The sequence below is a fragment of the Mesoplodon densirostris genome, chromosome 1 (genome assembly GCF_025265405.1).
Source record: "Mesoplodon densirostris isolate mMesDen1 chromosome 1, mMesDen1 primary haplotype, whole genome shotgun sequence".
NCBI lineage: Eukaryota > Metazoa > Chordata > Mammalia > Artiodactyla > Ziphiidae > Mesoplodon > Mesoplodon densirostris.
In genome coordinates this window covers 34,648,702-34,673,715 of record NC_082661.1, presented here as the reverse complement: position 1 = coordinate 34,673,715, position 25,014 = coordinate 34,648,702, and the positions used below count along the sequence as shown (strand labels likewise).

The 25,014-nt window shown below is 41.2% G+C and overlaps 1 protein-coding gene and 1 long non-coding RNA gene across 5 annotated transcripts in view; one reads left to right on the top strand and one right to left on the bottom strand.

Annotated features, from left to right (window-relative positions):
• Positions 1-2,413: 2,413 nt before the first annotated feature.
• The window catches only part of LGI1 (leucine rich glioma inactivated 1), a 33,540-nt gene continuing 10,939 nt past the window's right edge, over positions 2,414-25,014 (top strand). The window contains exons 1-4 of one of the 4 annotated variants that reach the window (XM_060112587.1): positions 2,414-3,099; positions 3,489-3,560; positions 21,484-21,555; positions 21,653-21,724. In XM_060112587.1, the coding sequence (XP_059968570.1) occupies positions 2,414-3,099; positions 3,489-3,560; positions 21,484-21,555; positions 21,653-21,724 (902 nt within the window). The remainder of the gene's footprint in view (positions 3,100-3,488; positions 3,561-21,483; positions 21,556-21,652; positions 21,725-25,014) is intronic. The other 3 variants (XM_060112851.1, XM_060112676.1, XM_060112766.1) reach the window with 3 other exon arrangements.
• The window catches only part of LOC132498809 (uncharacterized), a 185,391-nt gene continuing 181,721 nt past the window's right edge, over positions 21,345-25,014 (bottom strand). The window contains exon 3 of the long non-coding RNA XR_009533803.1: positions 21,345-21,411. This is a non-coding gene — a long non-coding RNA (uncharacterized LOC132498809). The remainder of the gene's footprint in view (positions 21,412-25,014) is intronic.

Below are 25,014 nucleotides of genomic sequence, written 5' to 3'. Positions count from 1 at the left end.
AGTATTCTGTTTGCCTACACAGATCAGTTTAACCAAGCATCTGCCAGAGTGTCACCCCATGCAGAGTGGTGGCCCTGCCACTTTTCATCTGTGTGACCCCTCAGTACCTCAGTCTCCCCATCTGTAACAGGCAAACATGCAGTGACTGGAGCTGAGAACTCTGAGGTCCCTAAAAGATCTCAGGGTTTTTATTTTATAGTTACAAAACACATCACTTACAAGTCAGAGAACTTAGGGCGTAGGTGATTGTTTGAATAAAAACCATCTTCTATAAAATTTTCGTCACATAATTATTTCACGGAGCAAGTTTCCACTGTGCACTCAAAGCAGGATTGAGTTTACAAACATCTGACTTGCAGCCAACTTTTAAGTGACACTTTTACTGTTTCAAGTGGGGCTTGTCCATAGGTCATGGTTCCTAAAATCACTGTGATAGATTCCCTTCCTCCATAGAGTCCTAGACAGCAAAGCAAGAGTAGAATGCATTCTAACATCATTTCTTCTCTTAGTTTTTACTTTCCTTGTTTTGTAAAAAAAAAACACACACACACACACACACACAAAAACCAACATATTTACAAGCCCCCCAAAACTGCTTTAATGATTATAACCTACTGGTCCTTTTAAAACACAAACCAGATCCTATCGCTCTGCTGCCTAAAACTCTGCAGAGGCATCCTTGGTTCTCTGGGTGGTGGCCAGGTCTTTGCAAATGCTGCTTGCTCCACCTGGAACGCTCCTGCCAACTCTCTCTGTCATTCCCCCTTAACTTGGGACTCAGCTGGATCATTGCTTCTCCAGGGAACTGTCCTTAACTTCCTTTATGATAGCTCTGAGGAGCTGTTTGGAGTTTCCTGGGATGAGCACGTCCCGATCACGGCGTGCCTCCGTGCTCTGTGGCTGCTCATGAGGGCATGCTTGTTGTTCAGGGCGGTGAGCAGGGCGCCGTTCAGGCACTGGATTCACCCAGGGGTCTCTCCCTTCATGCAGCCTGCAGTCTCCTGGGTAAACAGACAGCAATCAAATACGGGAATGACCATGACTGCCACCGCCCTCCTCTCACAGCTACCAGAGAAGTAAACGAGGGGCGAGCTCCCTACAAGAGGGAAAGGTTAGACCATCAACGCCTCAAGCTCCATGCAGGATGAGTTTATGTCATAATCACATATTTGCTTAAATAGTCCTTGTACTCCCTTCAGTCTAAGAAGCTGAGAGAAAAAGGACTGTGGACTGACATCACTGGCCAATGGTGCCAGCTTGAGGGATGGCCGCCTGTGGCGTGGTAAGAAGACCAAGCATCTATTCCTCCATCCTAAGCATCTCCACGCCCACATAGATTATATCTCCCTGCCCCAAAGCCAGGGCCTCTTGTTTTTCTCTTGTTTAAATGAGTTTCCTTCTCTAAGGGTACATCCTCTTTCCCATCATACAGGACAGTAACATAGCCTACCATTTGGATTTTTTTTAAATAAATTTATTTATCTATTTATTTAATTAGTTAGTTTTGGCTGCATTGGGTCTTCGTTGCTGGGCGTGGGCTTTCTCTAGTTGTGGAGAGCGGGGGCTACTCTTCGTTGTGGTGCACGGGCTTCTCATTGTGGTGGCTTCTCTTGTTGTGGAGCACGGGGTCTAGGCGTGCGGGCTCAGTAGTTGTGGCGCACGGGCTCAGTTGCTCTGCGGCACGTGGGATCTTCCCGGACCAGGGCTCAAACCAGTGTCCCCTGCATTGGCAGGCGGATTCTTAACCACTGTGCCCCCAGGGAAGTCCCTAACATTTGGATTTAATGTTTGTAATATTTATGGAACATCTGCATTGTCATGCCCATTTTACAGACAGGAGAATAGATCCAGAGACACCATCAGCTAGTTCATGGCAGAACTGGACCCTAAAAAGCCAGGTCTCTGGCTCTTAGGTTGGCATTTTCCCCACCATATCTCAGCCTCCTGGGTTCAGCCAGACCTTTCCAGAGCCCTGGAAACCAAAGTTGGCTGCCTCCTGCTGGCAGGGAGTTCCTTCCAGGCTTCTGGTTCCAGCGCTGAAGAAGGGGGAGTGTGAGAGGTGAGGAGGGCGGGTTATACACAGAGGCAGTCAACGAACCGCTTCTGTCTCCCTCCCTCACCACGGGAGGAGGGAATGGCTTACACATGGGGGGGAGGGGGCGGGGTGGATTATGAAAATCAATAATTTATGACAGTTAAGTGTCAGAAAAGTATTTACTCACATTCATTCCCTGAAAGTCACATTCTCCATGTGTTCTTGTTTGTCTTTCAGCGATGGCATCAGTCAGGTGGACTCAGCAAGAAATACCAAGGTTTTAGCCAAAAGCTGCGAAGGGAGAGAGTTTCATTTCACTTCATATTTCCAGCCAGGGCTGGCTCCAAAGCTAGCTTTTCTTACTAGGGTGTTTGCCACATGAAAAGCAAATTCCCAAAGGTTTCTGAGATTGCTGAGATCCGATGCAAGATGACTGCTCCCACCCACCGGCCCACCCACCCACTAATAAGACATTATGCCATCCTATTTTTGGTAACAATTAAAGGGCTCCCGGTGCAAGCAGAAAGCTGTTTATTTTCTGTTACATCACTTCGCTTTGCCTTCGAAGGCTGGTCTGTGCTCAGTGTTTTCGTGGTGATGCAAGTCCGCTCTCTCCTCGAGCAGTTGGATCCCTCCCATCTCGCAGCACCTCACAGGTCTCTTTCCCGAGCAGTGCATCGCTGGAGCAAGGAGCAGCTCACGAATCAGCTGCAGGTCCCTGTTTTGAAAAGCAGAGAGACAGAGGCAAAGGAAAAGGGTGGACTCTTATGTGACCTGGTCTTAAAGCAAGACAATCACCATCTGAATTCCAGAAGCCCTGTTCATGTTTGGGGATATTTTTTCGACTGCATGGAATCAGAGAGAAGCCAAAGGATGGGAAATGCCTGCATCCCCCTGAAAAGAATTGCTTATTGCCTATGTCTCTTATCTGCGCTTTTGCTGACTGAGGGGAAGAAACCAGCGAAGCCAAAATGCCCTGCCGTGTGTACTTGTACCAAAGATAATGCTTTATGTGAGAATGCCAGATCCATTCCACGCACCGTTCCTCCTGACGTTATCTCATTGTAAGGCCCGTAAGCATTTTGGTATCTAATTTACAATTTAAAAATTCCAGCCGATGTATTTGGGGCTTTGTATGTATTGCTAGAAGGGCATGGGGAGAGATTCCTCTTGCACGCTTGGCCATTTGACAGGGCTAACATTTTGCTGCATTTAGAAATTTTGATTTTTATTAGCTGCTACAGAACATGCTTAGATATCTTCCACCCCTGAACATTATTATGAGAAACCTGTAGCAGATTCATCTCTCCTACTTCATCTGGGAAGGAACAGTATCGTACTTCATAAAATAGTGTCAAATAGTGACTGTTTTGCTAAACTGGATTAACATAAGGTTTGTTCTGTGTGTGTGTCTCTTTGTGTCTGTTTGTTGTTTTGTTTTGTTTTCTTTCAGGTCCTTTGTGAGATCTGGTTTTACTGAAATCTCAGAAGGGAGTTTTTTATTCACACCATCGCTGCAGCTCTTGTGAGAAATATTTATATCATGACTATTTTTAATATAGCATATAGTTAGATAAACCCTCTAGTAAAACGATCTCAATATTAATTTTGTCAAATGTGAGTATATTTCTGGAGAGGAAAGGAATGTCAGTAAAGTGAGGTAGATGGGTTTGTTTGCGACTTGACACCGTGCGGATTGATGCTTGCAATTGTAAATTTGCTAACCTGTAATGCTAGCTACTTTCATGGCTATTTATGAAGTTGTTGGAATGTTGCAACAATGATCTTCATTTCATTCCACCCTTTTACTTTCATTTTTGACTTGGGAACTTTGGTTATTTTACCCTGGAGTTTCTGAATTAGTCAATACAGAACCCAGCATAACATATGCGCTCAAGATGTTGTCCTCGGGGACCTGGGGCAGGCTGCTACTCTGTATGATTTACCATGTGGGGAAGAAAAATCTCAGTTCTTTCTAGGTAATTCCTTAAAATATTCATTCTCAAGTGACTGCTTTCTAATCTCATCTAATTTGTAACTCATCCCCTTATAAGGAGGGAAAGAAAATATTAATATAGGATAGTGCAAAGGATTAGTCTTTGCTGTGTGTTTTAAGTTAGCCACGAGGGAACCATATATTCAGTCTATGTCTGAAAATAGTCAAAAAATAATATTTGACTAAGAAATCAGATCTCTCCACAGTCATAATGTAACATGGATAATTTGTTCTGACATGTAACGTTTGGCCATTGGAGTGTTAGTTCTTAGAGCAGGACCACATACAGGGGCAAGAGGTCCCCCCCGTTCTCAGGTGTCAGGCCACAGACTGGGTTGTAGTTACCGGTTCCAGGGGGGGAATCAGCCAAATGTCCATCAACTGAGCTGTAGTTATCTTAACTGCATGATCCTGGACCCAAGTTTTTTTGCTTGTTTTCTGGTTTTTGTTTTCGTGCCTTAATTGGCCATTTGGGCCGTTTGAGGTTTTATATACAGAGGCAAACAGCATGGATTTGAAATGTGAGAGACCTGTGTGTAAATCTCACCCTACCACTCCCTAGAAACTAGACATGAAATTGTGTGCAAATGACTAACTCTCTCTGAACCTCAGTCTCCTCATCTGTAAAATGGAGGTGATGACACCTTGAAGAGTTATCAGACATAAATAAGATTTAAGTAGATAAAATGCTTGGCATAGGATGTGACAAATGGTTGCACATTTTATAAATGGTAGGGTTTTAACTTTTTACATAAAGCTAAAAAAGCTAAAAAAAAATCACTTAATCTATTGTTTCATCTATATGAAATCCCCAAACTGGTTTGACTAATTCATTTCATAAACCTGATCAGGTGTTTTGACATTGTGTAATAATGTTGGCTAATGTCCTTCTACTAGCTAATGTCTTCTACTAGCTAATGTCTTAGAATATTCCTAAGTGATTTATCTGTTTGACTGATGGCTAATAGTGTGATTAGGGGAAGTGTTAGTACATCAAACAAATTCAAAAAAGACAGAGTCTTTAGCACATAAAGGGGCAAAGTCTTCAGTGCTGGGATCCTTCCGTAGGATAAGAATTGCTTGTATGTGAGAAAGTGATCAGTTGTGCCTATGTTATTATTTGTTAAATACATAAATTTTTAAAAGCATCTTTTTGTTGAGCTAAGGCACCTCTCTCTCCCCAGAAGAGTTAAATAGATCAGTCCTTAAAATTCGAGACGTGTCAGTTGACACATACTACTCAAATTCCAACACTGGATGGTCGTTAGCTGTGACACAGAAAGCCTGGATCAATCAACCTCATCAGTTAGCACCTCTCCACTTTGTGTTTCTGCTGGGTGGACCCAGCCTCAGCAAACACAGATGCTGGACAATGTTATAGAAATAGTTACCGGCTGCTGCAGAGTAATGTGATTACACGTATTTAGAATCACAGAGGAAAGCCAAGGAACTGGTTTTTAAATAGCCCACACAGAGTGTGTGTGCCGTGCCCCTGCGTTCCATGCTCTGAGTTCCTATGGAACATTCCAGCCCTTATTTCTAAAAGCAGTTCAGTTTTCAGAAATAACAAAAGGGCGAGTAATTCTTGCCCTGGATGGCCTTACTTAACTCACATTGGCTAACCTCAACATGGCAGATTTGTGCCAGGGCTGATCTTATGCAAAATTGTCCAGGGTCAAAGTTTGTCTCTGATCTCCAGGATCCTGTTTCCTAAAGATTTTACTCCCCATTCTTCCTGTCCAATGTTCTCTGTTTCCTCCTGTCGTTGGGAAAGGGTCTAATAAGCGCATTTTCACTGAGGAGAAAATAAATGAAAAGGCTCCAAGTATGAATAGTGCCACAATCATAACAGTGGTGGGAATGCATGGCTCACAGACAGAAAGAGTTTTTCTGTAGGACAGGGCCATCCACTACCCTGAAAACCCCACACTGGAACATGAAGACCCAGGGGTCTTATTTGCCTTTGCATGACTTTTGCCATCAGACCAGACCTGGATCACACCAGCCATTGCTTGGGGTTTGCAATGAATTCTAATGGTATTTGTGACCGCGGATTACCAAACTGACCTGTCATATCCTGTGAAGAGATAAACTTCAGAATCGATTCTGCTTGATTGATATACAAAGGCAGTTGGTTTCTTGCTAAGTTGTGGAAAAGAGAAAAGAAATGACCCGTTCCCGTCGCCCACCCTAACAATCTGATAACTTCATTATGGCCCCAAATACTTTTTCAGACCTTCTGCAGAAGGCATGATGAGAAGTACTTTTTGAAATGTCAGCCTGGGGTACTGAGGGAAACAGACATAGTGCCTCCTTAAGTTACATGTAATGTTTTGGGGGAAAAGATCCTGGTAGGCCTTGGCTGGCAATGTGTGTTGGAGAACAAGAAAAACAAAAGCCCACACTCTGTAGAGAGGAAGAATAAAATTATCCAATAAAAATTCATCAGATTAGTTATACAAACCTATTTTTTTAAAAAACACCTAGGGTTTTAAACAACAGCAACAAAACCTTTCCCGAGCAAATGTAATTTCATTCATGTTTCCATAGGCCTGCTGTGAAACATAACCAATGGGAATGATTATTCATTCTAGTCCGTTTTTAGTGATAGGGAGTGGTACTTGTAGTGAAGGCAATTTACAGAAATGTGTTTTCACACAGGACAGTCCTGTTCTTCTCAACCACAGACTAAAATCCCCAATGATATAGGCTCATTACAGAAGTAAAATTCAAATTTAAGAGTATAAAATGTGGCCACATTGCCATTTGTTGATAAAATTTTTAATAAACTAAAGCTATCCAACTCTAAAGAGAGTTCTATTTGCAGGGAGTAAATTACAGGGTTAGGTTAGTATCATGCACACAAAAAAATCTTTATATAAGAATTTGGTGTAACCAGAAAAAATTCTGTTTATTCCAGTGAGATTTGATCTTGTCTGAAGCAATAGAATTGATCCCTCTGGGGAAAAAATATCATCATTTCTTTTATTAATCCACAATCAATACATAAATATATAGCCCATAAGAAATCAAAAACTAAAAAACAGAAAAGCAAACAGCATGAACAAGATAAATCATAAGTCCATCCTTACTAAGATTTTATCATTCAGTTCTTCAAAATATTATTTTTCCAGGGAAAAATATCCAGAGCCTATCTCACCTTTACAGTGATTAGCCTCTTTTTCTATTCCTCCTTATATGACAAATGTAAGACACATTTAGCAATCTTCAGTGACAACTCAAGCCAAACCTATCAGCTAAGAGGGCTTCTAGAGGAATTACTGGCTGGTTATGGATGAGCATGTTTTGGTTTGTGCCCAGTTCATGGCCCACAAGAGACCAAAAAGTAAAAATTTCAATCACCTAGGCTGTTTTGTCTACAATCTGCCCAATGACCCATAGCTCTGATTTTTAACTTCTTAATTAATTAATTGTTGTGACTGTGCACACAGCCCTGTACAACAAATGTTTTCTCTGAAAGTGTACTTCATTTTCTCAATTATTCAAGCAAGAAACTTAGGAGTTACCTCTCGCTCATGTCTACTTTCAACAGGAAACAGCATGAGAATCTGCCATCTCCTCTTCACCCCAGGACCATGGCCCTAACTGAGGCTGCAATCACTGTTCCACAGGCTGCTGGGGAGCTTCTGCACTGGTCCCCCTGCTTCCGGTCCCTATCCTCCCCACCTCCATCAGTGTTACCTTCTTGAAGCGCAGATCTCATCATGTCACCCTCATGCTTGGAAGCCTTTAATGGTTCCCTAGAAACAGAGAAACATCTGAACATCTGAGTTGGTATTAATAGAATTTGGCTATTTGTCTAGGGTCATCTCTCGCAGTACTGATTGCACACACACATACACACACACAAACACACACACACTGGAAGAGCCATCCATACCAGCCTGAACTACCTCTATTTTCTCAAGCTCTGTAGATTTTACTGATGTCTGTAGTTTTTCCTGTCATTTTTTTTTTTTTTTTTTTTTTTTTTTTTGCGGTATGCGGGCCTCTCACTGTTGTGGCCTCTCCCGCCGCGGAGCACAAGCTCCGGACGTGCAGGCCCAACAGCCATGGCTCACGGGCCCAGCCGCTCCACGGCATGTGGGATCCTCCCGGACCGGGGCACGAACCTGCGTCCCCTGCATCGGCAGGCGGACTCCCAACCACTGCACCACCAGGGAAGCCCCTTTCCTGTCATTTTTAGAGCTAACTGTGCTTGTGTCTGCCCTTGTTGCTCACGGAGCATTCTCAATAGCCAAGGTCCTAGAAAAGAGCCTGGATGTTATAAGCTTAGATCTTGCTTACTGTATGTTTGTTGAATTCAGTTCATATTTTTATAGATTTTATACTAGAGATTCCTGTTTTCCTATCCGTAGATAGTCTCGGTCATGTACCTGCTCTTTTGTATGTTTTGTATACACAATCAGATTTCATGTGAATTAATAGTGTGGACGTGTGGAAAGTGGGCTGAACCAAAAAAAAAAAAAAACATGAAGAGATATTTGTTCATGACATTATGATGTCAAACTTCTTCAACACATATTTCCAGTGTACTGGAACTTAAAAGGCAAAGCATCCAAAATCTTTCTTTAGACCCACCTCCTGAATCCCTTTTGTTTCACTCTGATTTCCTCTCGGTCTTTGACAAGTACAAAATCATATCTGCTGCCCAGGTTCTCTCCCAGGGTTGACTAGCCTCTCTCCTGTGAAGGTTCAAAGTCCCCCTTCATCCAGTTTGACAGGATATCCAAAGAAAAATGTTGGTTAAGCATTATTAAGATGAAGAGCAAATTTATGAACACAGAGAATGTATCATAAGGCAGTCATGATAAGCTCTCTTATTTTGTTCAAAATGATATTCAGTTGCTTGGTGAGGATGGTGACTCTTGCCCATTGTTGAGCCTATGGCTGAGATAGGCTACAAAATGATCACAGGGCATTACAATGACAGCTGTGATATCAAAATGGCTAACCCTGGTGAGCTGGCAATGTGGCAAGTAGCAAAGAACACAGGTTTTGTGGTCAAATAGACATGGGTTCAAATCCCATCCCACTCTGCTGCTTCCTAGTTCTGTGATTTGGGGCAAGTTTAACCAAGCCTCATTATCTGCATCTACAAAGTGGGCAATAACCATAGTGCCTGTTACACAGGATTACAGTCAGGATTCAATGAAACAGTACATGTAAGGCACTTGGCACGGTTCCTGTAACTCAGTAAACATTAGCTTTCATTATAGTTCTGAAAATCACTTTAATTTGAATGACCTTAACATCAGATTAGCATCTGATTGTATAGTTTGGGTTTGCCTACAGTGCTAGCTTGAAAATTTTATTGTTCTACGCATAGGTTTCCATCAGAACCTGCTAAGAAATCTTTCTTCAAATACTTCTCACAAGAAACATGAACTATTTACCTTTCTGAGAATGGGAGGGGAAAGGAGAAGCAGAACGCTTTCACTTCTTCCTCATGAAAACACAACTGGAACCGTATTTTATAAACATGTCAAGTTTTGTTAAAAATAATTAACACTGGCCAGTCTTCAGATGAGTAGTTCTGTGGTAAGATGGAAAGAAGCCTGAAGTAGAAGTCAGGAGACTTGGGTTTGAAATCCAGTTCAGACAGTAATGGGCTATGTGACCAAGTATCCCTGGGCCTCAGATTTTATATGTAGAAAATACCAGAGATAGATTAAATTATGGTTCTCAAACTCAAATGCCCAATGGGGGTTGGGGTGATAAGGTAAATGAAGGAAAACAGTTGGGTATAAGACAGTAGGGAGTGGTAGTGACTGGGGTAAACCAGACAAGACATGTCTTACCTAAAAATGACATCTTTAGTTTCAACTGATTATTGCTGATGAGAATGTGGCACATGAATATGCGGTCTTATTTTTTAAATTTTCAGGGGAAGGCAGAAATCTGGAGGCAGATTTTTGAAACAGGATAAAGACCAAACAAAACATATGTAATTGGCATTCTGAGACCTTCATGTTCAATTAATTAAGGTCTCTTTCTGCTTAAAAATTCTATTGTATTCTATTCTATTCTACAAACAGAGTACTGTTTGTAGAATAGAATACATAATATAGAAAATGGCCTTGTTAAAGAAAAGGACAAAATTTATTGTATCAATTCTAGCAAACCAGTAAATTAGATTGTTAAATGAAAGAGCCTCATTCTATGTAATTGACTATTATAAAGTTATTATTAGAATAATAATGTAGCTCCCAATTTCCCAAGCAGGTCCACTGAGACTTTACCAGGACCTCCCATGGTGGCTGATGGTAAAACAATGTTTCAATATCCCTCCCATGGGGCAAGGACTGGAAAGGAATTGTTGAGCCCATTTACATGGCAGGATGACAGGTGTTTGCCTGTGTGAATTGTGATTAAAAAACAATGAGCCTTTAAAAAATAAACAGACTAGAATTTATATGCACAAGTAACTCCTGACTTGCAGAGAATTCCTTACGGGAGATCAGAGATTCTTCCTAACTTTGCTTCTATAGCTAAAAGTTTCTAGATCTTTGAGAATTGTCTTCACTGCCAGTTTACAAGTCATACAATAAAACCAGGCAAAGTTTTGTTAGGGGACATTTGTCATTTTTGTATTGACTGATGCCAAGCACTGTATATGTCTCATTTTTTATTTCATCATCACAATAACCCTGTGAGGAAGTGTGATTATGTCCATTTTGCAGATGAAGCACTGAATCCTAGAAGGGTTAGGTAACCTCCGCGATGTCACACCCCTCATAAGTCGCAGAGCCGGAGTGTTAAACCCACATCCTCACTTTTAACTACTTCTCTCTGCTTCCTCTTGAACATGAATAACGGGGCTTAACTTTGCATAGCTTTCTTCCCCAAATCAAATCCCCTCTCAAAGGGTCAACCTTTGCCATTAGTGAGAATATGCAGGGGATGTGTCCTCATTCCTGGAGACAATCACTGACAAGCCCTTTGAAAGAGTGGCCCAGCTGCAAGAACATCGAGTTTCCCTAGGGTTCAACTCTCCTTTGTATGTGTAAACTCTGGTCTCCTTCCTTTGAAAGAGAGAGAGAGAGTGTGAAGAAAAGAGCAAATGGAAAGGGACTTATATACTTTAAAGTTATATTTTAGACCAATGTTTTCTAAACTCGTGTCCTATAGAACAGTTGTCCTGAAAAAAAAAAAAGAGTTCTGTGCTCAAATAAATTTGGGAAACTGCTCATTCTATCCCTGCTTGGCTACTCGCAATGCACCTTGGCTTAGAAAAGTCTCTGGAATTATTTTATGTTGTTTTCCTTTTCTTAACCTACAATAGGATATTGGGAATCTATGCCTTCAGTGTTCGCTTTATTTATTTTTAAAGAGCTTCTTTTTATTTTTTATTATTTTTATTATTTATTTATTTATTTATTTATTTATTTATGGCTGCGTTGGGTCTTCATTGCTGTGCATGGGCTTTCTCTAGTTGTGGCAAGCGGGGGCTACTCTTCGTTGCGGTGCGGGGCTTCTCACTGTGGTGGCTTCTCTTGTTGCGGAGCACGGGCTCTAGGTGCGTGGGCTTCAGTAGTTGTGGCACACCGGCTCAGTAACTGTGGCTCTCGGGCTCTAGAGGGCAGTCTCAGTAGTTGTGGCACACGGGCTTAGTTGATCCGCGGCATGTGGGATCTTCCTGGACCAGGGCTCGAATCCATGTCTCCTGCATTGGCAGGCGGATTCTTAACCACTGCGCCACCAGGGAAGTCCCTTGCTTTATTTATTAGCTTAATTATTTATACCTCAGCTTGTTCTAGAGAGGCTTGCTAACAGAGCTTGGGTGGGTAGAAAGAATCCTATCTTAAAGGATCCATTAAGCCATCTATCTCCATATAGGGAGTGACTCATGGCCAGGCTCTCCACCTGGTCAAGCAGCGTGGCACACTCTGCTTCTTTGGGGACCTCCCAGTGGAGCTCCATCTTTCAGAGGAAGTAGATTATCACTTGCAGCCCATTCAATAGGAAAAAGCCCCTGGAGCTTAAATTTACACTCTCACTATTTTTGTTTTGAGAGGATTCCCTCACAGCTATTTCCCAAATGGCTAATCCAGCATTTCTCTGGGTATACACACTGTATGTAAAACTCAATGATACAAGAGTCCCATTATCAATAAGATTGGGAAGCTGCATATTTAAATCCCTTTTGAAGAGTCTCAATTTACTTTAGAAAGATTCGTGTAATTAGGAACCCCGAGTAACTTCACTTACCCACTTTCCCCAAATTTATTTGTTGTTTTTTCTGTTGTTGTTCATGTAAAACCTCTCAACCCAGTAAAGGCCTTGTGTTCCAAGGACTACACTCTGGGAACTACTGGGCAAGGCTTGCCCAGATTTGTAGCAGATACTGGGCAGACCCAATAGGACTAAAAAGAGGAAGCATGGCCTTGCCCATGACCATTACCAGTCCGGGGGGAGATCATACCTGAGCACAGAATCCCAGCTCTGCCAGTTACAAGCTTCAAATTACTTTACCTCTCTCACCTTGGGTTTCTTTGTATTTTAAATGGAGACTATAAAACCTACATTACAGTGTTTATTGGAGGATTAAAATGAGTTAATAGATGGCAATCTGATAAAGATGAGGCTTGGCATAGAATAGGCTTTAAATAAAATTTAAGTCCCTCCTCCTTTGTTTTTTAGGAGCAGGGAAATACAGACTGAATTTACAAACAACATCGGGAGGGTGGGCTATTGACTAGTTATGCCAATGTCTATAAAGGAAAGGTTTTGACTATCCTGGGAGGAGAGGTAATGAGCTATAAAACAAGAGGGGTGGGTCCATGCTCAAGTCTTTGCTAGTGTGCATGCCAAGAATATTCCCCAGGGAATCCCTGCAAATCTAAAATCTACATTCTAAACCTGGCGCTGCTGCTGACAAAAGATGTGGCCTTGAATAAGTCACTTAATTCTGCAGGCCTCAGTTTCCTCACCTGAGGAATTGAATGGCATATCTCTCTAGGGTGCCCCCTCCCAGACTTATGAGAGCAAAAGTAAGGTTACTCTCCATCAATCCAGATCAAAGAGCTGGTGGTCTACTTAAGGATCAGCTGAATTACATTGAAAATGTTTTCCAAGGATGAAAGTCAAAAAGAACTGTGACATAACGCGCTCATATGTGATGTTTCCCATTTTAATGCTTCCCTATCTTAAGAGCATATTTTAAAATATTCAGATGTAAATTATTCACGTGGCACATGCACTTAGAATGTGTGCATTTAACTAAAGTTAATCATCAGCCTATTATTAATTTTCATTCAACCAGTCCTATTCTTTTGGATAAAGGAGAATATTAGTAACAGCTAGCAGGTCTGAATCATTTAAGCAGAGGCAGCTCTAAACAAGTTGGCCAGCCCCTCCAGCTATGCCCTCGAATCTTCCAACAGCTGTAACCCATGCATCTTGCTCTCTCATTTACATATATATGTGCACATATACACATACAGGCACACATATGTACTTGGAAGTATGTTTATGCAACACTGCCCATGGCTGCCTAATTCCCTGGACAATGCTCATAACAGTTCTCTTAGGTAGGTGACAATCTCACTGGACCTCAGTTTCCCATTCTGTATGACTAAGGTCCTTCACTAGAGCTAGAAGCTCTTCCAGCTCTGATATTTTATGTCTATGCTCTTTGCTGAGCGATTCCTTGGCAGAAGCATTGGAGACATGCTCTTGTACATTATCTCATGGAATTCTTAGAATCTTCCAGGAAATCTTTTTGCTATTATCACTCCTATTTTAATAGATGATGAAATAGATTTACTTCCTTGATGTATCATGTATATAATAAGTGGCAGCCACAAACTTAGAAACCAGATTCTCTGTTCTATGTCTAATCAGTGCCATCTCTAAGTGACAGCCCAATGCTGGCTGCTCACTCTTCTTCATCCAGACTAGCCCTTACTGAGGGTGGGGGGGGCGTTATGGGAGAGCCCCCTAAATCATCCACCCCTCCATAGCTGCAAGAATCTGCTTTGGGCTGGAAGATAAAATGCAGACCACTTGTGGAACAATGACAACTCTGATGGCAAAGATGTCACAGGTGACTAGAGAGTCTGAAGAAGTGTCAGTAGAGCCCGGGGGCCCTGATGTGACCAGATGAGCAGTCTGGTTTAAGACAAGGGCAGATTTTCCCAGCAGGGTTACTCCTCCCATTCAGCCATCTGCAGACCTGCCACCCCACTATGCCCCACTCCTCATGTAGAGGCCACGCCTCCTCTTCCATGAATGAAGCCTGCAGCACTACAAGCCTGACGCATACATCTTTCAAGCTAGTTTAGACCCCTCATTTGACAACACAGAGAGGAGAAGTGATGTGCTCAAGGCCACACAGAGGATTTATGGCCAAGTGGGAATGAAGACCCAGGCTTTGCGATTCCCTCTGCAGCATGCTCCTTCCCTGGTCCCTAGAAGAGGTGAGAAGCCAGGGCAAGAAACCGCTTCAGCAGCCCATCAGTCTTGGCATCGACACATGTCCCTCCTGCCCAGTTATTTTACTCTTGTGGACCCCCAGCTGGACGTTGGGCAGCCTTAGCCTTGACCTCCTTCTAATGTAGCTAGATCCTCATTCTGTGACCCTCTGCTTCTTCCTTTACTTCTCTGTTGCTGAGCCCAGCACTTGAGCTCCATGCTAACCCTATCACACACTTCTCAGCTCCTTTTTTTTTTTTTTTGCCGTACGCAGGCCTCTCACTGTTGTGGCCTCTCCCGTTGCGGAGCACAGGCTCCAGATGCGCAGGCTCAGCGGCCATGGCTCACGGGCCCAGCTGCTCCACGGCATGTGGGATCTTCCCGGACCGGGGCATGAACCCGTGTCCCCTGCATCGGCAGGCGGATTCTCAACCACTGCGCCACCAGGGAAGCCCTCTCTGCTCCTTTTGAATTAAGTGCTGCTGGTCCTAGCTTTTCAACTAGGAACCCCCTAATAACCCTTCAGCCTTGGTGGTAATTTATTGCTTATGGAGAGATGCAACCCACTCCTACAGACAGTTGAAAATAGGTAGTCAGAAGGAAGAACTGGAGCTCAGGGTTAGCAGACATTTTACAGATCTCATCGTCTGGTCCCAGTGCAATATTAATTTTAAATTATGAAAGCTTTTTTAAAAAAACAAACAAACTATCATCAACAGGAAATTTTAAGAATATTATTCTAAATATTTGTTGAAATCAAATATGCAATTTTAAGAGATTACATTTAAAACTTACTGGATGCTTTACATAGAGGTAAAGTCATACTTCTAAATATTGATACTTTCATTTTAAATCAGAAAGAATAAACACATATGAATTGAGCATGACAAGGACCTCAAGAGAAAATAAATAATAAACAGAAAAAATAATAAATTAGGAAGCAGTGGGAATAATAAGTAAATCCAAGATTTCATTTTTGGAAAAACCCAATAAAATAGCAGACATTTGAAGGAAGTAATATGTACTCGCAAGTGGTGGGGCGGGAGAGGGCATTAATTATTCAACAACAGGCTTTGGCAAATTTGGGTAAATATCTAGGCAGGAATCAAGGCAATGTCTCACCTCACATCACAGATAAAAGTAAGTCCCAAATAAATTAGAGTCAAAAAAAAAAAAAGCTTAAGGAGGGAGGTTTAGGTAATATTTCATTAATATCAAGGTAGGAAAAAACATTTTAAGAATTACAGCAAAGAAAAATATATAATAGAAGTTGATATATTTTGTTAAAATGTAAAATGTCTATATGTTAAAAATCATGATTCAAAAGGCAAATCATAATCAATAGGGAAAAACTCAGCATCAAATAAGAAAGGAAAAGAATAGGTAGTATCCTTAGTAAATAAAAGGCACTTAGAAAGCAATAAAAATGGTGAAAGGACATGATTTCATAGAAAAAGAAACAAAAATGATAATACTAAATGTTGGTAAGGATGTGGTAAAAACAGGTGTTTTTATATTCAGAATTGAACATGTAATTTGATACAAGTTAGTAATAAACTAGAGACATACAAACCATATACAATCCAATAATGCTACTTTAAAAAATCTATCCTAAGTCTATTCTAAGGAAAGAATTAGGAATATGGAAAAATACTTCCATGAGAGGGTGGTTATGGTAGTGTTTATAATAGTGAAAATTGGAATCAACAATAAAAAAGTTAAATCCTAATATCTCCATAATACAAAACTTACTCATCTGTTAAAATTATATATTGAAAATGTATTGTCCTGAGAAATTGTTCTTGAAAAAATAAGTACATGAAAAGGAGGACACAGAATAATATAAAAATTATTATTCCAATTTTATAAATATATACATGTACATATCATATATTTATTATATATACACATATTCACATCTTTAGGTAGTATGATTACAGTGATCTTTATTTTCTTCTTTAAGCTTTTATTTTCCAGAATTTCTACACTGAGCATATAGCGTCCTTAAGCAGAATACACCGAACTGCATTCAGATTTTTAAAATTCTTGACTTGAAAAAAATACAAGTTGACATGATCTTAATGTGACTTTAAGGCTGCTAATTTTGAGTAATTAATTCCTTTAAAAAAGGAATTATGATTTAATTAGATTTCTTAAATCTGCATAAGCTGAGTAGTGTTATTATTGTTGTCTACCAGAATGTGGATGTTGTATCACTATGTGATCCGGGTCCTATACTGAGAGACCACTCAGTGTGTGGAAAGGGCAGCAGACCAGGAGTCTTGGGCCTCATGACCTTGGTCAAAGCTTTTAACATTCCTCTAGGCCTCAGTTTCCTCCTGCCAAACAGCTATTAACACCTACTCTACCACTTTCACAGAGTGGGTTCAAAGACCAAATAAGATAATGCAGCAGGAGTCTATGAAATACAGGCTATTATGGAGGCAACAATCATCATTTAAAGAATGAGCTATTGCCTGCATGGTATTGATAGTTGATATGTATGGTCTTAAATGTCTTTCTTGATAAGGAAATACACACTCCCTTGGTTGCAGAGGAAAAAACTCCTCCCCACACCTTCCACACTCCGTTGTTTTTGTACTGCACTCATGAGACTGATGGCTAAGAGACCTAAGTGCACAGCCCTTGGGGGGCGGGTACAGAAAGGACAAGGTGCATCCCTGTGTCCACCGCCACCAAAATTCTAGGGAACAGTGTCTGCCTTTTTCCCTCCCTAAGAATAGAGGAAGTGGCAGAGATCTCAAATGTTCCCACAGGATCAGGGGCAGAGGGCAAACTCTACATTATCTCTGCACCAACCTACTGGATGGCCGCTTGGCAAGTGTATGGATAGAGATCTCTGATTTGCAGCTCAGGGTAACCAGTTCATTCAGACAGTACACTTCTCCCCACCCGCCCCTCCATGTGCTACTTTTGTGAGGGCAGTTGTCAAATCTGAGTCCTATTATTGTGGACTCCTGCTGCCTGTAGTTATGGAGACGGGATAATCCACAGCGCCTCTGTGTACCAGAGCAACTATTCCAGCCACACTTGCTGCAAGGAGCACAGGCCCCCTCGGTCACCACAGGTAAAGGAAGGCTATTGTGGCTGACAAGAAAGCTTACCATATGCAGCCCTGGCTGTGTGTAAGAGACACCTGGGGAGCTTTTAAATATGTCATGCCCAGGCCACACCCCAGGCATAGAATTTAACCAGAATCCCTGAGGGCGGAGAACCCGGTATCAGTATTCTTAAAGCTCCCCAGGTGATTCCAAGTGCAACTAAGATTGAGAAGCACAGGTGTAGGATCTAACACAGATCTGGGCATCTCCCTGCTCCAGCCTTCACACACACTGCCCTTTGTGAGGTCTCCTCTGCATTCCACTCTCTTCTGAGTGTGACTTGCACAGTCTGCCTGCCATGGAGCTAACTCAACCCTAAGGCCTCTTTCCTCCTTCAGCTCCTCTGCTGGCTGGTTCCATCTGTGTGTGATTCCAAATCCCCAAGAAGGGATTCATCTTTAGCCCAACTCACCTTTTTGAACCAGACTAGTTGGGCCATGGGATGCTGACTAACCTCAGGATCAGCTACTCTGGATGAAGAATGGAGTCCTTCTTGGTCTCATAATTTATGAAAAGGGACAGAGGTCATGAGGTATAAAACCTGGCCACCCTGGTCTGCTCCAGATCTGTTTTGTGTGAAGATGGGGTGGGGTGACACAGTTTACCTTAACAGGGACTTTGGGATTCTTTAACACATCTGGCTCAATAACAAATCATGATATTGAAATCAAACATTTATAAAGGAACCCATACAACTTAAAGATTGGCATTTTACACCCTTTATAGCACAGGACCTTTTGAAGTTTTTTTAAGTATATATAGGATAATAAAATGGATAGCCTGCTCAACTATATTTAGAATGTATGTATAAATTTACAAATCTTTGTCCATGGAATCCTTGTCCAAAGAAAATTACAATTGAATTTAGAATCTAGATATTAGAATATCTAGATATTAGAATTAGAATCTAGATATTAGAATTTAGATATTCATTATTATCTTAGCCAGAGGGATTTGTGTTAGCTTTTATAAGAAAACTTTTTATTGAAATATAATTTACGTAAAGAAAAGTGTGCATATCCTAAGTGTACATCTTGATAGTTTAAATTAAGACTTAATTTTTTTAGAGCAGTTTTAGGTTCACAGCAAAATTGAAGAGAAGGCAAAGAGATTTCCCATAGACCCACTATCCTGACACGTGCATAGCCTCCCCCATCACCAGCCTCTTCCACCAAGGTGGTATGTTTGTTACAACTGATGAACTTACTTGATCGCCCAGAAACCATAGTCTACATTAGGGTTCAGTCTTGGTGCTGTACATTCTATGGCAAATGTACAGTGACATGTATCCATCATTATGGTAGCATACAGAGTATTTGCACTGCCCTAAAAATCCTCTATGCTCTGCCTATTAATCACTCCCACCCCTGCCATGATTTTTTATAAAGTTAACACCCTTGTAACCAGCACCCAGGTCAAGAAACCAAACATTATCATTACCCTAAAGAGTCCCTTTGTGCCCCCTTCCAGTTACTACTCACCTTCGAGGGTAAACCCTAACTTGACTTCTGCCAGCATAGATTAGTTTTGCTGGGTTTTGTTCTTTATATAAGTGCAATCATGTAGGATGGACTTTATTGCATTCTGGCTTCTTTCCCTGGACTTAGGTTTGTGAGATTCACCCATATTCTTGCGTGTTGTTGTAGTTCTAGCCAGAGGTTTTGATCCTTATGAGCTAGTTCAGCAAACACAATTCAGCCAGGAAATATGCTCAGGGCTGAGGACACAAAAGTCAATAAAGATAAACCCCTGCTGTAAGGAACATTCAATCTAGTAATGTAGTAATGACCAGAATTTAATGTAAAGTAAATCCCTCTTTATTTAACAAATGTTTATTCAGTGTCCACTATGGGACAGGCACTATTACAGGTGCTAGGGATAAGCAATGAACAAGCAGATTAAAATTCTAGTGGAAACCCTGTTTTAGTTCCCTGACATGTGCGGGCTAATTCTGCCCACTAATATCTATATCCTCCCCTGTTATGCATATGATTCAACATAAGGAGAACTAGTGTTAGAAGCCATTTCTTCCAGTGACTTGGAGTGAGTGATTTTGAAGTCACTGGTCCAACCACGGGACAGTTTGCAAACCAGTGAGCATGGGAGGTATTTCTCTGTATCTATTTCTGCCTTATTTCATTCTCTCCATCCTTGATGCTGCTTATACAGAATGAAACGAAAATCTGGAACCTAAGGAAGACTTTGGATGGTAGCTTACCTTGGAGTAAGGCTGAGTAATCCTCTCGTTTCCCAGAACCATGAAGTAAGAAGAGACAATTGCCAAAGTTGTGACTGAAATCATAAAACTTTGAATTTGTTTGAATAACTATGGGCATCTAATACGTGTGACTATTTGATAGTGTTGACTCTTCAGAGTCTAGTGAATCACTTGAGTATAAAGCTATGGATGATGTTGGAAGGAGAAGGGATAGAAGAGAATCCAACATCATTCCAGGAATGATAGCTTAGGAAGAAATGCAAGAGATCATCTGGTTTTGTTTGTTTGGTTTGTGTTTTCCCCCATTTTTACAGAAATTTTCAAGCATATATAAAAGTAGGGATAATAGTAAAATTCACTCCCATGGACCTAGCCTCCAGTTTCAGAAGTTACCACCTCATGCTCAGTTCATCTCTAACCCACTGCTACCCGCTCCTCTCAATATTCTGAAGGAATCCCAGATGTCAAATAAGTTATTCACAACTGTTTAGCATGTGAGATCTCCTAGTTTTAATCCCCTTAGTTAACAGGCTCAGAGAGGGTAAGTCACTAAGTTGGTTAGTGGCAGTTATTTTTAACCCCTACACCTCAAAAATAAAAGTAAAAAAAGTTTACTAACAGAGAATATTGGACTTTACATAGTACAATTAAACAGTACGTATGAGACATGAGTTGTCAAATTATGTCAAACTTCTGGTCTGTCCCATGACCACGGTCACATTTTAGACTCTAAGTACAAGTGAAATATGAGGTTCTCCCATATGAAAACCTTAACATGTAGACCAAATGTCACTTGAACTCATTATAAATCTGTCATCAGTACATGTAAAACTTTATTTTCAGTTTTTGTCAACACTTTATCTAATGAATTCCATAAATTAATACTCACTCTAAAAAAATAACTTTGTATTATTTGACCTATAATCACCTCTGTTAAGCCTCCCATTCAGAAAAAAAAAAATTCTTCGGGAAATTCAACAGGATGTGGGGACGGCTGGTTGATGTTCCTTTTCACCAGTTATTTTGAAACCAAATCCCTGTGGATTTTGAAATTGCAAATAAATTTGTCCAAGTAAAAGTATTCTTTTTCAACTATGTAGTAATAAAATGGGTCTGAGACTCTTCCTAAGCCTCATGGTTTCCCATCTTCAGCCTGTTCTATTTTCAAAGTAGAAGGTTAGTTGATTTTTATTAAGCCAGTGTCGGTGGCTTATCTACTATGAGATATCACAGCATAACCGGACATGGAGCTAGTTTTCTAGGTTTCGCAGGCTTGAAACCATGACACCATTATTTGGCCTGGTCAGAATGTTCCAGAAGTTTCTAGAGCAAGAGGGAGAGACTCTGCTAGTGTCTTTGCATGGAAACCTGCAACATGTTGATTTGGCTGTCGACTGCCATACTTGCCCTATTGTATCTCAAAATGTTACCCAGGGCATGTGACATCCATCCCTGTGAGGAATGGGGCACAAGGCACCCCTCAATGAGCATTTGATGAGATAATTGACGGTTAAAAAAAAAGCTGCAAAAATTACCTGAATAAATAACACTGTAGAAGGCAGACATCCAGACATTTTTCCGTGCACAACTCCCACTCGTTTCTCTGAGAGATAAAAGCAGCAAAGATTGACAATCTGTCAGTTTAACCATTTCATTGTGAACTTTTTCTGGGCAGGTTATTCACATCGAACTCATTTGATGTGATCAGTGATGATGCTTTTATTGGTCTCCCACATCTAGAGTATTTGTAAGTAAAATAACCTTTTTTTTTAACATAATGATTCAGTACAAGGACTCTGAGGTTCCTACAGCTGTCTGACCCAAAATATTATAACCTATTGCAGATTCATAGAAAACAACAACATCAAGTCCATTTCAAGACACACTTTCCGGGGACTAAAGTCTTTAATTCACCTGTAAGTATGAATGTTGCTATTACTTTTTAAACTTGCCAGTGGGCAATGCAACTTGATAACCTGCGGTTAAAGCACCCACTTTGTGGGCATCCATGAAAATTTAAGAAAGCCAAATGATTTCTCTACATGCACATTTGCCTTCTCTCCCTGCCATCAGCCAGTGTGTGTCCAGGAAACCAGTTACTATTAATACTAGCCCAAACCAGCAATAATTAGGAAAACAATCTACTGCAGGGAAATTGTGTGACTGAAATAACGTTTTTAATTATCTACATCATTACTCATTTCATGAATTGACTATATAGCTTAATTTGATATTCTCTGTTTCTCTTTTTCTGTACAAGCCCTGACTTCATATACATTTAAACATACACTAGAACCACAGGCCACGTCTACACAGCACCTGAACAGCTTTTTTATAAGAGAAATATTTATTCAATGGATGATTAGAGCTACATCAGCTGTTCTTAACGGGACAATTTTACCTCCCAGGGAACATTCACCAATATCTAGAGACATGTCTGATTGTCACAACTAGAGGATGTAACTGGGATTTAGTGGGTAGAGGGCAGCAATGCTGCTAAGCATCCTGCAATGCAGAGGACAGCCTCACAACAAAGAATTATCCAGCCTAAAATGGCACAGTCCTGAGGCTGGGAAATCCTGAGTAACAGGAACCAAATAACTCTTTTCCCTTACCCTCCCCCACCCCCTACACACACACACACACACACACACACACACACACACACACACTCAAAGACAGATGTACTTTTAAGGAAACTAGAAGGGCATGGGAAGAAATGGCACTAACATTTGTTAAGTGCCTACTACTATGTTGGCCAGTGTGCTTTATGTGAATTTTCATTTAATCCTCTCAAAGATCCTGCCAGAGTCACACAACCCCCATTCTAGAAATGAGGAAACAGAAGCCTGGAGGGGATATGTGACAAGTGCACTGAGTAGTTATGGAATTATGATAACATCAACTCAATAGCTGAACTGCTATGGCTACTCATCCATTCAGGGACTGTTTCTCAAGTGCCTGATATGTGTCTCTTTAGTGTTAGATAAAGATGCAAGTCATCCAAGCATCATAGTCATTCTGTCGATTTTAACCTATTGCCTCACAGTACCACCTCATTTCCAGCTCTGTTCTAGACCGTGGGAGGTAGCAGGTAACAAGGCAGATAAAAATGCCTTCCCTTTGAACCTTTATTCTAGGGTGTCTACGTGGTCATCATGCTGCCTCTACTAGTCCCTGTCTCTACTGCTGTTTGGATTTGTAGCAACAGGGAACTGATGGCCAGATGTATTTTACGAAATCACTGCACCTTTCAAGGCTTCTGTATATAGTCATTATAAAATGATGAGGAAAATAATGTTTATAAAATAAACAGTTTGCAACACTGCTTTTCACATCAGTGTTACAATGTGCTGCAAACCTGGCTGTGTATGGTACAAATGCTATGCCATTTGATTACAGAGCCAAACACCACCAAGCCTAATCTTTCAGACAAAAATAAATAAAAGAAACGAATAAATGGAAAGATAAATGGAAGTTCATGACTTCAACTTGAAATCTACTTGATTCACATAAATCCATTCAACATGGCCTGTGTCTAATGGCTCAGCATCATGAGGGGCTGAAGGAAGGATGTAAGACCCTGGTGTTCTCTCTGGGAACCTGGACATAGCCTTGCCGTGCCCCTTAGTTCAATCAAGTATATCCTCTCTCCAGCCTAAAGGCCTACCTCACCTGGAGGGAAGAATGGAAAGAAGGGAGGGAGGGAGGCAGAAAGAGAGAGAAAGGAAGGAATGAGGGGGAAAGAGGGGAGGGGTGAGGGAGGGAGGAAAGTGGGGAAGAAAAAAATTTATACAACGCCCTAGTGAAGAACATTCATTTTGTTTGACTAGAGCCTATTATGCCCATCAAATAAAATGGAAATATAAATTTGGGTCATTATGAGGCCCCCTCTTTAGAGGTATGAAGAGTATAACAAGAAGGCACTGGTACAGCATGTGCTTAATACCTAGAAATTTTCAAGCTCAAGGGAACACAAAAGGCAGCCTTCAAAGAGAGAGGCGTTAATCTTAAGAGTCAGACAATGAAAGGGAAGTCCCACCTGTCTGACTGGTGCTGGAGGTTGGAAGGAGGTTTTAGGAGGGAACAGGTTAAAGTCGATTGAATATGACCCTTAGATCTCTTGCATCTTCATCAAACACTTAGGTTGATTCGTGTGGCATTGCCAATATGAGACTCTTTTGGATCTGCAAAAATGGCATTGCCATATGGTTCATCCTAAATAGTCTCTGGATGTGCCACACAAAAATGAATAAAATCCAGCTCCAACCTGGAAGAGCTCAGTCTAGCAAGAGGAATTAGATGAACAAATATTTTCTCACTGAGTGCCTTGCCCCCAGGTCATGATCTCCTTTCTAATTATGCTGTTCCTCCAGGTGTAGTTCTCTGCTTCTTCCTTCCTTCCTTCCTTCCTTTTTTCTTTTCTCCTTTCCTTTTTTCCTTTCAAGAAGAGATGGGTAGGGAAGATTTGAAGCCCAAATGTCCCTCTGACTGCTCAGCACATCAAGTTCATTTTCCATTATTTACCACTTATAAATAAATCTGACATTTGTTTGAGCCATGAATTTTCTTTTTAAGATTTTAGAGGTGTTGGTTTCAAAGTGCACTTTCCTCCACCTCAGACCAATTCTTCTCAATTAAAGGCAAACATTCAAGTAGCAAAGAATTATCACCTCACCCTCTAACCTACAGGAAGAGTTTACAAAGCTTTTTCCTATTCTTGACCTCATTACACTCTCTTGATGACCTTATGAAAGATACAAGGCAGGCACTATCCCCATTGGCGAATGAGAACACGGAGGTACACCCTGAGTTTAAGCTGCTCCCCAGTTAGCAGTGGTAAAAGTTAGAAGTTTCCCAAAGTCTTTAATGAGACATCTAGTGCCCTCTCCACCATGTCAATTATAGCAGGACCAGGGAATTCCCTGGTGGTCCCGTAGTTAGGACTCCACACTCTCACTGCTGAGGGCCTGGGTTCAATCCCTGGTTGGGGAACTAAGATCCCGCAAGCCATGCAGTGGCCAAAAAAGAAAGGAAAAAGGGAAAAAAAAATTATAGCAGGATCAGAAAGCTTTATGGATCTGGCTGGATCCTTCCACAGGACATCATCTGAGGAGCAAATATGGCTGGGGAAGGAAGAGAAGATCATGAAGGGAGGAGCCCTACCCTCGCTCTAGTCTCCAAATGCAAATAGTTGGAATTAGAC